The sequence below is a fragment of the Leiobunum rupestre genome, chromosome 8 (genome assembly GCF_980474605.1).
Source record: "Leiobunum rupestre chromosome 8, qqLeiRupe1.1.hap1, whole genome shotgun sequence".
NCBI classification, from domain to species: domain Eukaryota; kingdom Metazoa; phylum Arthropoda; class Arachnida; order Opiliones; family Sclerosomatidae; genus Leiobunum; species Leiobunum rupestre.
In genome coordinates this window covers 46,466,959-46,479,238 of record NC_143391.1, presented here as the reverse complement: position 1 = coordinate 46,479,238, position 12,280 = coordinate 46,466,959, and the positions used below count along the sequence as shown (strand labels likewise).

At 35.8% G+C, this 12,280-nt stretch overlaps 1 protein-coding gene across 1 annotated transcript in view; it reads left to right on the top strand.

Annotated features, from left to right (window-relative positions):
* Positions 1-12,280, top strand: part of LOC149933521 (O-acyltransferase like protein-like) — a 32,528-nt gene that overhangs the window by 9,938 nt on the left and 10,310 nt on the right. Inside the window, exons 4-10 of the mRNA XM_090156203.1 lie at positions 1,685-1,772; positions 1,833-1,927; positions 2,176-2,352; positions 5,034-5,127; positions 5,192-5,281; positions 7,710-7,875; positions 8,282-8,361. Of these exons, the coding sequence (XP_090012329.1) occupies positions 1,685-1,772; positions 1,833-1,927; positions 2,176-2,352; positions 5,034-5,127; positions 5,192-5,281; positions 7,710-7,875; positions 8,282-8,361 (790 nt within the window). The remainder of the gene's footprint in view (positions 1-1,684; positions 1,773-1,832; positions 1,928-2,175; positions 2,353-5,033; positions 5,128-5,191; positions 5,282-7,709; positions 7,876-8,281; positions 8,362-12,280) is intronic.

The following is a 12,280-nucleotide window of genomic DNA, read 5'->3' as shown; positions in this document are numbered from 1 at the left end:
TATAATAATAATATAACATAAATTATATTATTATAAATTATAGATAATGATATATTTTGAAATCAAGAAAGTCAAGCGATATCTTTTACATTAAAAATAATGAACATAGTTAGTATTTACATATTTATCACCCAAATATTTATGTTACATAATTCTACTACACTTTTTATATTGGCCGTATTCCCGATACCCGTGGCGAGGCTTAACGAGTTTGAAAGTAACGGGACATATCCCTCGACATATCCTGTAAGAAACAGCACATGTCTATGCTCAAAAATTTACATACACTACAGAAATTGGAGTACAGGACGTGATTCTTAAAGACAGAGGTGTCTCCTAATTTTTATAGCTAATCTTTGTTACATGCATTGGAAATAAGGTCTATTAATGAATAACCAAGCTTAGCTATCAGTTGTTACACATAATTGTAAAATATATTCCATTAATACATAGCACAAATACTTGAATATCATTTTTGCAAATAGTGTTTCACTGTCATTAGAACTAGTAGAAATAGTTGAAATATATGACGGGAATTTAATTTGTACCTACTCTTTTAAAGAAAGCACAACATTAATTCGATTAACATCCATGATAAATTGATAACCATAGGGGAACTTTGAGTATAGATATCAAGTGAAAATCTTTCCGTTCTTTAAATGGCGCAGAACTCCTTAAAATCTAAATGTATTTTGAGACAAAATCACATAATTTTAAATTTTTATAGCTTAATAAAGTTAAAGAATTAACACAAATTGAAGCATTAAACCATATAAAGATATAAAATAACATATAAAATATAAAACATAAGTTTATGTCTTTGATTTAACGAGAAATAGCAGTGGAAATTAAGGGGTGGCCTTTATTGCAATTTTAACCGATTCCGATAGCGATTATAAGGATTAAACCAATTTAAAAATAGAAATTTTTAATGATATGGTTAATTTAAACCTAATCAGTTTTTTCCGATGTTTACCGATATAACGAAAACGATATTTATCAATATCATACCGACTTTGATCACGCACGCGCGGTTCGTTATAACACACCACGCGTTATCAGATTCGGCCTTGCCGATCTAACGAAATTGTAAAAGATGCGGACGACGGGCATGGAATTTAATCACATTTATCTTATTTTTAACGAATATTATTGCGTTTACCCAATTTTCGTGCATTTTTTATAAGGTTTACCCAATTTTCTAGGGTTTCAAACAATTTAATTTTAATTTTGCACAATTATAGTCGATTTCAAACAGTTTTATTTTACTTTAACCAATTTAACTTAAAAATATCTCAATATTACCTTATTCAGGTAATTTATTGAAATTTAAAAACATTTACCCAAATTTGTTTTGAAATTTTATTTTTTTAAAATTTTTTAAGAATTTTTACAGGCCTATGGAATCGAGAAAATCCCGTGCTTTTTGAATGGAGATTTTTTCGATTTGAGAGGTCAAAAACATTTTCGGTTGCCATGGGAAATCCCTATGAGATTTTTCAAACTACATACCAACACGGTTCGTCTCCTTGTGATTGAGAATGGGCCCAATATAACAGACAAGTTTATTTCCCATATAATATCCAACAATAATATTGTCTTAATTAGGGCAGTTTCTTTACTAAGACCAGTGAGATGTTGTAACTTAAATACTGCGACTTACTATATACTTATTATCATTCAGCATCATCTAGTTTGGGACTAAACTCAGAAGTCGAGAGCTGTGAACTGCCAGAGCCTTTCACCATGAACACGACACAAATTGCCATTACGTAAGCAAATTTCCAGATATGGAGAAATACGGTAAAAATATTATTGGACTCATTATTTAGGTGCGCTTATATCATTGTCATTGGCGTGTGTTTGGTGGCAACTGTAATATCGGAAATACATAAACTCCGTTACAGGAACGAAAAAATTGATAAAGGTAAATAACAGTCCCTATACAAGGGATGTTTTTCGATATTTTATTTCTGGTCAAAGGATTTTTGCTATGTTTAATAAGTTATTAATACGAGGTGTACTGCCTACTCGAAAATAATGTTAGAAGAAAGTTAATGTAAATTCCGTATAACGATACATTTTTCAACCATTTTTGGGATTATTGCTTCAGTTTGAATAGGTCAAATATTTTCATTATATTTCTGCAGTAACTAATTGATTCTCTGTTTTTAGCAAGCTACAAACTAAGAATTCTGCAATCATTATCCGTAGTTGAAAACTTTCAGAAACTAATGCGAACAAAACCTGCCGAGAAATGCTCTTTGGACTCCATGAACGGAATCAGGTTCTTGTCAGCCACTTGGGTGCTTTTGGGACACAATTATGCTGTCATTAGCAGAAATCTTTTGAGTATGAATTTTTATTTTATCTGAATTATGTTTTAACGTTTTACTTCATTTTGAATGCATTAATACATTACAAAAAATAAAGAGTTAAAGAAATCCATATCAACTAGTGGCCAATACATTTCAAATAATTTCTCAAAATAATTAATTCATAAAAGAACCGATTTTGTATGGGAAACCGGAATATATTGGAATTCAGATCTAGAAAATATATTTCTTTATTTATGGAAACGCGATATTTAACGATATAACACGATAATTCATGATATAACACGATCGTTCACGATATAACACGATATTACACGATGTAACGTTACATTACATTACATTACAAACAAATAAAATAATAACAATAATCACCGGGGCCCGTGCAGCCTCGGGGCCCGGGCACAAGCAAACGAGGCTTACTGCTAACGGGTTTCTCTCCGAAAAACTATAGCTATCTCGAGTAGCAACGGCTCTGTTAGGGCCCGAAATTTACATTTTAGTAGGGCCTCGGCCCGCTCTCGGTGGCCCTGTTCACTATTACAGTTTGCAATTAAGCATCAAATTAACAAATTAATTAACTTGAATTAAGGTGGGTAGTAATGACTAAACTGTTTCTTTGGCAGCGAAATCCCACACATGTAAATTATAATTTATTGAAGCATAACCAACCCACAATTATTACAATTTGTTGTTGCTAAAATATTCATTTAAATACATAGTTTCGAAAAGTTTTTGGTATAAGTTCACGGATTATACTACTCATCTGACGTTACTCATACATTCTGTTCCCGCACTTCTTTTCTTACGCTCCAATGCGCCAGATAACAGTTAAAAGTAAAGGGGTAGCGGGCTGCTGAGGAAATGGCCTCGCAGTTAAAGGAGCCTATTTCAATCCCAGCTTGTGGAACCGGGTGAAAACTCGGAACCACTCCTTCTGTGTAGAATTTTGAAGTTATCTAATTACTTTAAAAGGGATTTTACGCGGAATTCCTTGGGTTTACTTTACAAAAACACTTTGAAAGGTTAACTGTAATAGAAAGTGTTTTAGGGCTTACGTGGTATGAAGGGCTTTCCACCATCCTCCTACGAAATTTACGAAATTAAAGGCATTGAACGTTACTTGATGACTTGTGCCTAAGATGGTGCCTTGGTATTAGCCTTGATTGGTATTTTTATATTTTTTTGTTATTAAATGTAATTTCGTACCAAATAAACAACTCCCTAATTTGTATGCAAAGAGATTTGCTGTCTAAAATAATAATTGGTCAGCTAGTATGAAAGTTGAAAAGAACGGTTACCAATAGCAACTACTCGACTTTACGTTTGCCAAAAGGTTCGTGGTTCACTTGGAAACAGCACATCACGGAAAAACTTAGAGACGTGATTTATCTGTGAAATCGTCCTTGGAAGCTGACTTTTGGCAAGGTGTCGTATTGGGCGCTATTTTAACTCTTTCCGTCTTCAATACTCGTAAGCCATAAACCAATCTCCCGAGAAAAACAAGATCGCAGTGCGGATTTGCCATTTACGGAAAAAATTTCCAGCTGCGACCGTAGCCGAGTCACTTCAGATCTATTCAGGAGAAAACGGAAAATATTAAACGCGAGAGAGTGGGGTTCGTGGTTCTTGCTTATTAATATACAATGACTAAGATTTATCTTTCTGTTTTGATCTGTTCTTTGAATAAAGCTAACAGCGCAGTACATCGCCTTGTTGAGGTTAACGGTAATAGTTAGTGTAGGGAGCTGTTGGCTCACGTGGATTGAAGGGGTTGCCACCACCCTCCTACGCATTGCAACTCGGCCAGCTGAAATAATGGCTTAATACGTCGCTGGATGACTTAGGCCTAAGCTGGTGCCTTGACCATTAGCCTAACTGATTATTATTAGACCTTCATGGCGGTTCATGATTCATCTTCTTATTTAGTGATATTAATAATACGATCTTTATAATAGTTAATACATCCTGATTAACTGACGAATTGTCTGCCACGTTTTTTATTTGACAATTTGTGTTGCTAAAATTCGGAAGCCGGAACAGAATGGATGTAAAGCCCAGTTCACACTATACAATTAATTGGGCCACTAAATTGAAACCAACTAATTGTAAGCAAGAAAATTGTACAGTGTGAACAGAACAAGTTGGCAAGCCAAAATATACCTCTCCTCGGAAGAGTTTTTAATTTTCATTGAAGCGTAACTGTATCCGTGGTTCTGCTGTAGAACACTCACCTGTCGTGCAAGAGGGCTCGGGTTCGAATCCCGGCCGTTTAAAAAATTATACTTCACCCAATGACAAAAATAGGTCGCTTTTGGATTACCCTTTGCCCCGAAAATGCGAACGCGTTCGCAGGCCTGACAGACAGACAGACAGACAGACAGACCCACTGACAGACCCACAGACCCACCCACAGACAGACACGGTGGTTGTATAACCCCTCCTAGGGTACAAAGTCCCCTCGGAGAGGTAAAAAGTTGGAACAATGGTAACAATTTTTCTGTTCACACTATTCAATTTTCTTGCTTACAATTAGTTGGTTTCAATTAAATGGCCCAATTATTTGTATAGTGTGAACTGGGCTTGAGCTTCTAAGATATTTCCGTTGAACAGATTTTTTCCTACATTGACTTTTGTTTTTACACAACTAGAAAGTCTATTAAGGATTCATATTTCTACTTAAATACTTGTATTCAATAGGAGAAGCGCTTAATATCCAACCGATTATGAACAATTTCTTTATGATGGTCGTTTATGGATGTTTCATGTGCGTGGATTCGTTCTTCTTTATTACGTAAGTATTATTGAGATATATAACCAGAGACGAAAGACAAATCGATCTTTCGCATTTTACGAAGTGGAGCTTTGGTAGCCTACACCATGGTTTCAACTTACGACCAGCATCGGATCTTCAATCCAATCATGGCCATATTGAGGAGGATTTGGAGGTAAGGAACAATATTTAATCAAACTAAGAGATAAAATTTGTAACAAAGACAATACCATAACTTGCCGAGAGGTACATTTCTTATGTTTAATTTGTGATAATATAAGTAGTTCTATTGTGGTTTATTTTTATTTAGTCAGAAACATTCTTAAATAAAAAAGGATCTGCTAGTGTTTGGCACAAATATTTTTGTTAGGTTAACTAACATATTTTCTTAGCGTAATTAATAAATGAAAGAAAATCAACAGTTACTAGACGCTTATTAGATATGTGAATGCCAGAATGTTAAGACGGTCTTAAAAATGATCACAAGTTCGAAATGTAAGCTGCTTCCAACTAAATCAGCCCGAGGTATCTCATTGGTTCCCTAAAGCATACGTCTTTCGAAGCGATTGAAGCACCCACCGGTGCCGTTTTTCCTTCCCCATATCGCACTTGGAATTTTTTTTACCATGATGTCTACGGATCGCTTCCCTAGAGTTATACTCCCTAAGAATAAATAAGTAGTTTCTTGGTATATTTCTTTAATTAATAGAAATAATAATGATAATAATAATATTTATAATAATAATAAATTTTTGATAGCAAAGCCTTAAGTTTCAATAAAAATAAATGAGTACGAAAAGCGACAATAATTATTTAGTCTTTTTGTAACGATAATTTTGGGTTAATTAAAATAAATAATTAACATCGCCATAATAATTTAAATATTATAATATAGGACTAAAACATAATTTCCAAAAAGGCAGGAAAGGGAGTGTTGGGAAAGATGGTCAATTTCCGCTCCTGGCCAGCTGGTTTTTACCCTAGAACGTCCCCTCTTTCTTAACAATAGAACGCGAGGGCTTACCCCTTTTGTTATAGTTTTTTTAAGTATGTATATAGTTACTTTCAAATGTTTCGGGAAGATTCCATACGGTTCAAAATATCGCGATTTGTGAAAATACCCGGACGGTAGTGACGTAGATGGGGAAGTTTAGAAAGTGTGGTGAAATACTGGACGGGAAAGAAAAATAAGTGAGAAGCGGCAAAACGGCAGAACAAACTTGGACGTTCGACTAACCACGTCTATCCGACTTCGACCAGAAGCTGAAACTCTACGCTCCACAGTCGTGAACAGTTTAAATTAGGGCAGTCGTCAAGCAGTTACCGAAATGTAGTTTTCGTTCACCGATGGGACTTCGACCAGCACCAACTACGCTCTGTCAACGGCATCGACCCCAGCAGCCTTAGGACGCCGGAGCCGACGCTCTAATGAGCCCACGCGGAGATAAGTAACATTTGACTCGCTGGGTTACCCAGATTGCACGCGTAGGCCATTCGTTGGCATTATCAAGAACTTCGTGTTCGCCGTATTGAGGAGTTCGTCTCCGCTTTCGATAAGTAGTCGCGCATTAGGTAGTCAGTGGGGTACCCCGTTTTTGGTCGTCAAAAACCTAATTTAGAAATCTAAAACTACTCGTCACTACCGAACCGAAAAATAACCAAGATTGCTGTTTATATCTTCCACTTAATGTTAGTGCCGTTTTAATCATTTCATTTAATGTATAATCTAAAGAATTTGTAATTAGTATATTATTTTAATAACATTTTAGTATAAGAATTTAGGATAGCGTTTAGCGTAGGGACTTTGGCCATTTAGCTTTTAGGTATTTAGAAGTGTTTTAATTGTCTTGTAAGTATTTTATGTTAATATTAAACGAGTTTTTAATCTTCAAACCTTTGCGTTCTGAATCGCCCTTAATCATAAACAGTTTTGATTAGATTTATTTGTAGCGTTATAGATTACGCTGGTCAGGATGGGTAATCTGCTATCTTAACCAGGAAAACGTTAAATTTTCTTGGGGCTAGGTGGCACATCTACTGAGTAAGCTCAATGCTGGCCTCTTCATATTGACAAAGAATTATAGGACCACTTTATCAAAGTTACCCGTTGAATGGAAAACGTCGATTAGCTACTCGTCAAAATGTTAAGGGATTTATGCCACCAATAAAATGATGTTTCTCGTGATCTGAACTAACGTAGATTAAATGAAAAAGCAATTAACGTTTTAATATAGGTTTGAAAACCATCAAATAGGAATCGTGTTAGAAATTGTACTTTATTTCGGCACACTCAACAAATTCTTATTATTTTTTATTTTTTTCCTTCTTATTTTTAATATTTCTTTTTTTTCTTCTCATTTTTATATTATTTTTTATTATTATATATCTTCCTCTGATTAATATTATTATAATTATTTTTCTTAGAAGTATAATTCTTTTTCTTCTTATAATTAAAATTCTTCTTATTATTATAACTATTTTTCATATTATTATTATTATTATAAACCAAATGCCTATAATTAACAGGATTATTTCTGCTTTATATTTTATTTTTTGTAGAAGAAAGTGGATAGAAAATTTAATATTGGTTTTTAATTTTGAAGGTTCTTACCCAACATGATTTTGTATACCGGTCTGGCAATGTTGTTGCCACTGATGGCTTCTGGACCTGATTACAAATTTCTTCTTTATGATTATTCTCAAAATTGCCATAAAAATTGGTGGACTAATTTATTATTCATCAGTAATTTTTTGCCATACAATGAACAAGTAAGTATTTATGCTTATATAATGATTCGAGATTATTTCAATGATATTTAAAAGAAAACAAGATTTGCCGTTTTTCCGCTAAGTCGCGCTTCTAAAACTACCTTTTTGGAGCTTATAGGTTATTGTGAAGAGGTAAGAAAAATGAGTTACCCTGCTTAAAGTTGAATTTTAACCTATTCAAATACAAGAATGCAGACAGAATCCTTTTTAGTTCACAAAAGTAGAAGTGAGCTCAAACACCTAATGAAATTAAAAATGTATTAGTTAAAAACTAAAATTTAGAATCCCAGTTAATTTTAAAATAAGGAAGTTTTTAATTTTTTTAAAAAGTAGTGTTGATACGTTTTTGCTAAGATGCTTTCGATAATTATGCTTTCCTAACTGAGTTTTAATTCTTTACTTGAAGTGCGTGAGCCACATGTGGTATCTGTCGGCTGACTTGCAATTGTTCCTGGTTGCAATCGTTTACTTCTTTATTCTATTCAGGTAGAACAATTTAAAATTATTTATTTGGAATTTTTTTTGGGGGCCACTAGTATAAACATTTTTCATTTTGTACAAACCATGAGCAGCGACACTGCTATCATAATTATTAGTAGGCAATATATTTTTATATTGATAAAGTAGACAACGTGAATAATATATTTTCCAAAATATAACGATAATATTTATGGAATACTAAAACGTTCAATTAATGAGATATTTGTTTATATTTTATTCCTTTTTCATGGTTTCCTATGACTATTTAAATTTTCAAAATAAAAGTTCTGCTACTTCATGGTATCAATAAACGCGACCTTCCGAGAATTTTATTAAAATAAAATAAAATATACCATGAAATGATTTCAAAACTTTTAAATAATTAATGATGTATTAAAATTTTATTAATCTGTACTGAAGACGAAGCTGATTCTACAAAATTTAAAAAAGACAAGTTTTAAGCTGCCATGGTTCCATATTCATCCTTGTGTAATCGCGACTTATCCACTGAAATATCTAATGGTCTTTAACAAAACTATAAAAATATGCGGTTTTCGTATAATGCCCAGATGAATCCGAAATTTACTCCCCAAAATTAAGCGCAACAACTCCTTCTTAAATCGAATATATAAACTGAATTTTTATTTCAAACTCTGTCTCCAAATCTTCCAAGCGAGATAATCAGACACGTTTTTAAATCGCGCGCTTCGTCAAATAGAGGTTTCACAAACCTAGGTTTTCTTAATACGCGTTTACAATGCGTTTTGTCACGATGCTAATAAAAAGAATAAAATGAACAAAATTATACGTTTGCTAATAATATAAAAGTGCTAAAATCCAGGAAACATGTTCCAACATACTCCCCCCGATAGAATTGAACAGTTCAATGATAATCTTTTACAGTTCCAAGCTGTATAGTAATTCTATGGGTCTGCGACGTCTCGTCCCGTTGGTTACTCGTACCAAACATGAACGAATGTATCTATCGCCTCCGACGAAGATTTCTTCGACCACACCCATTTTCCAACAAAGCCTCGGTGTTTTTTCCTCAGCAATGATAACAACGTCCCCTTCTTTCAGCGGTTGCATGGGTAATTTTGTTCGGAGTGCGATGGTGTGCAGATCTCAACTGAAGTAGATATTCCTTCTTCCTTCTGTTCCAGAATCCTTCGATTATGGTTTGACGATATTTAAGCCGGCGGGTCAAATCCGGTCTTGTGGCTGATGCGGATTCTGGAGGGAACTTCCTCGATGGTAGAGCGTTAGTTCGGTCTCCCAACAGAAAATGAGCGGGCGTTAATGGCGTAATGATAGGCCTAGAGTTTATAGCAGCCTCAGCTTCCGTGATAAAGGTTTCCAATTTTTCGTGGGTCAATCTTGCGCTTTCAAGTAATTTCCGTAAGGCTTGTTTCACCAAATGTATTGCGCGAGTGACGGCACATGTAAATAACGCTAAGTAAGCTTTTCGGCCATCGCTTAGTGGTCCAGCGAAGTCCATTCCACAAACATCAAATGGTGGTGCTTGTGTAGTTCGGGCTTCCGGTAGGGGTCCCATACTAGATTGCGATGGCGTTGCGCGAAAATACTGGCCAATAGGACGCGACTTTAAGACAGATTGCACAAATCTCCGACTCTTGATTAGCCAGACTTTTTCCCGTAAAGCTTGTGACTCCTGCGTGCATTACCTTTTCATGCGAACGTGTTACAAAAAGCGTAGTAAACGGATGATTCGGTGCGAGAATCCAAGGATGCATTTGTTCGTAGGATAGGCCACTTCCGTGAATTCTGCTATCCACGCAAAGAAGACCGTTTGTATCTAATATCGGATGAAGTGTCTTAATTCTTGAGTCTCGATTGAGCTCCATTTGCTTAGTTAAGCGTTCAACTTCTTCGGCAAATTGATCCTTTTGCGTGGTTTTTATCCAGTATATTTCGGCTTTCTGAATTTCTTCAGCTATTAGCTCCCCCTAACGCTTAGAGTTATTTTTATCCAAATTGTGAATGAAGCGAAATGTCCAAGCGGTCACACGATAGAGAGACTCTATAGTGCGATACATTTTGATGTCGATAAGGTAACTTTGATCCGGTCTGTTTACGACCGTCAGAACTTGAATAACACTGTGTAGTTCTTCTTGCGGTTCTTCGGTTCTTGCGTTATTAGTTACGATTTCTTTGTTTATAGCGTCCTCTTGTAGAAACGTTGGACCATTCCACCAAAATGTATCCGCCGATAGATCTTTAAGCTTCCGACCTCTAGTTGGGATATCAGCGGGGTTTTCAGCACTACTACAATAACGCCAATTCCTTCCATCTTGACGCTGTTACTTTAATCTAGCCAAGAGTAATTTGGGAATCTGTCCACATATAAAATTTACTCGGCTTCACTTCGAGTGTTTTCAGGAGGTTGTTGCTTAGTTCAGCTCCCAATACTGCTCCCATCAACTCGAGTCTCTGTAATGATAGTTTCTTTAGCGGGGCAACTCTAGATTTCGACTTGATCAGAGTTGATCGAATTTCTCCATATTTACTCCGATACCGACGGCTGCATATGCTTGCTGGCTTGCATCTGTGAAACAGTGTAACTTGATAGTTGTAACATGAACTTCTTTGACTCCAGTGAAATAGAAGCGTGGAATGTTAACTTCTTTCAAGTCTTTTAGTTCGGAGCACCAAGAATCAAAAATGTCATTCAAATCTTGAGGAAGGGTTTCGTCCCAACCTATTCCTTTCTCCCAAAGTTGTTGTAAGATAATTTTTGCCCGAACGATGAACGGAGACAAGAATCCAAGTGGGTCGAAGACCTTTGCAACAGACTTCACTACCCATCGCTTAGTGCAAGATCGGTTCTTGATAAATTCGAAAATATCTTTAGTGTCAAAAATTAAATTGTCGCTTGAACTGTCCCACGAAAGTCCAAGAACTTTAGATTGCGTGAATTTGGCTGTTTTTCAATACGAGTTTTATCAATGTTGTTATCATTCAAAAGTTGTTTCAGATCAGGAGAGTTAGTTTGCCACTTCCTGAGACTCATTCCGGCGTCGTTTATAACTTCCACGGATTCGCGTATCAAATAATATGCCTTTTCAACTGAATTCGCGCCAGACAAGAGATCATCTACATACAAGGAATTATCGAGAATTCTGCTGATTTCAGGGTTTGATTTCTGATATTTTTGTGCGTGAGTCCGTATCGTTGCCGCTAACAAAAACGGGCTAGACGTAACTCCAAATGGTACTCGGGTAAATCTGTAAGTTTTTAGACCGACAGCTGCATTATTGTTCTCAACTTCCACCCATAGAAATCTCAATGCGTCACGATCTTCGTCTCTACCTTCTATTTGAAGAAACGCCTTCTCTATGTCTCCGGTCAAAGCAACTTTGTTTTCACGAAATCGTAATACAATATCATAGAGATTCGGGTTCAAGTTCGATTCGACTTCCAGACAGTCATTAAGCGACCTGACTCCCAATGCGCGTGATGATGCGTCATAAACAATGTGAATTTTAGTTGTGGTAGCCCGATGTGACATGTAATAGACACGTTATCCTTTTAAAGTGTTAGGCTTCACTTCCTCTATGACTCCGTTTTCAAGTTGATCTTTAATGATTGCGTTGTACTATTTTAAAATGCCAGGCTGTATACGGAGATTGTACAGCAAATCCGACGTGCGTTTGGCGGCAGCTGCGTAATTATTTGCGAGATTAGACGTGTCCGATTTCCATGGCAACGCGACTGTATGGCGACCGCTTGAGTATGTCGTAGTTTTTGCGAATTGTTTCTAGGGCATCGCTCTTGGATTAAGATTCTTTTTCGTTTTGCAAAATACCGAACGACTCCAGCTCCGAAAACTTGCGAAGTTGAGTCGATAGCTCTTCATATTGTTGCTCTTCAACGCTTACTCTCATGATTGCGACGGTATTAATTC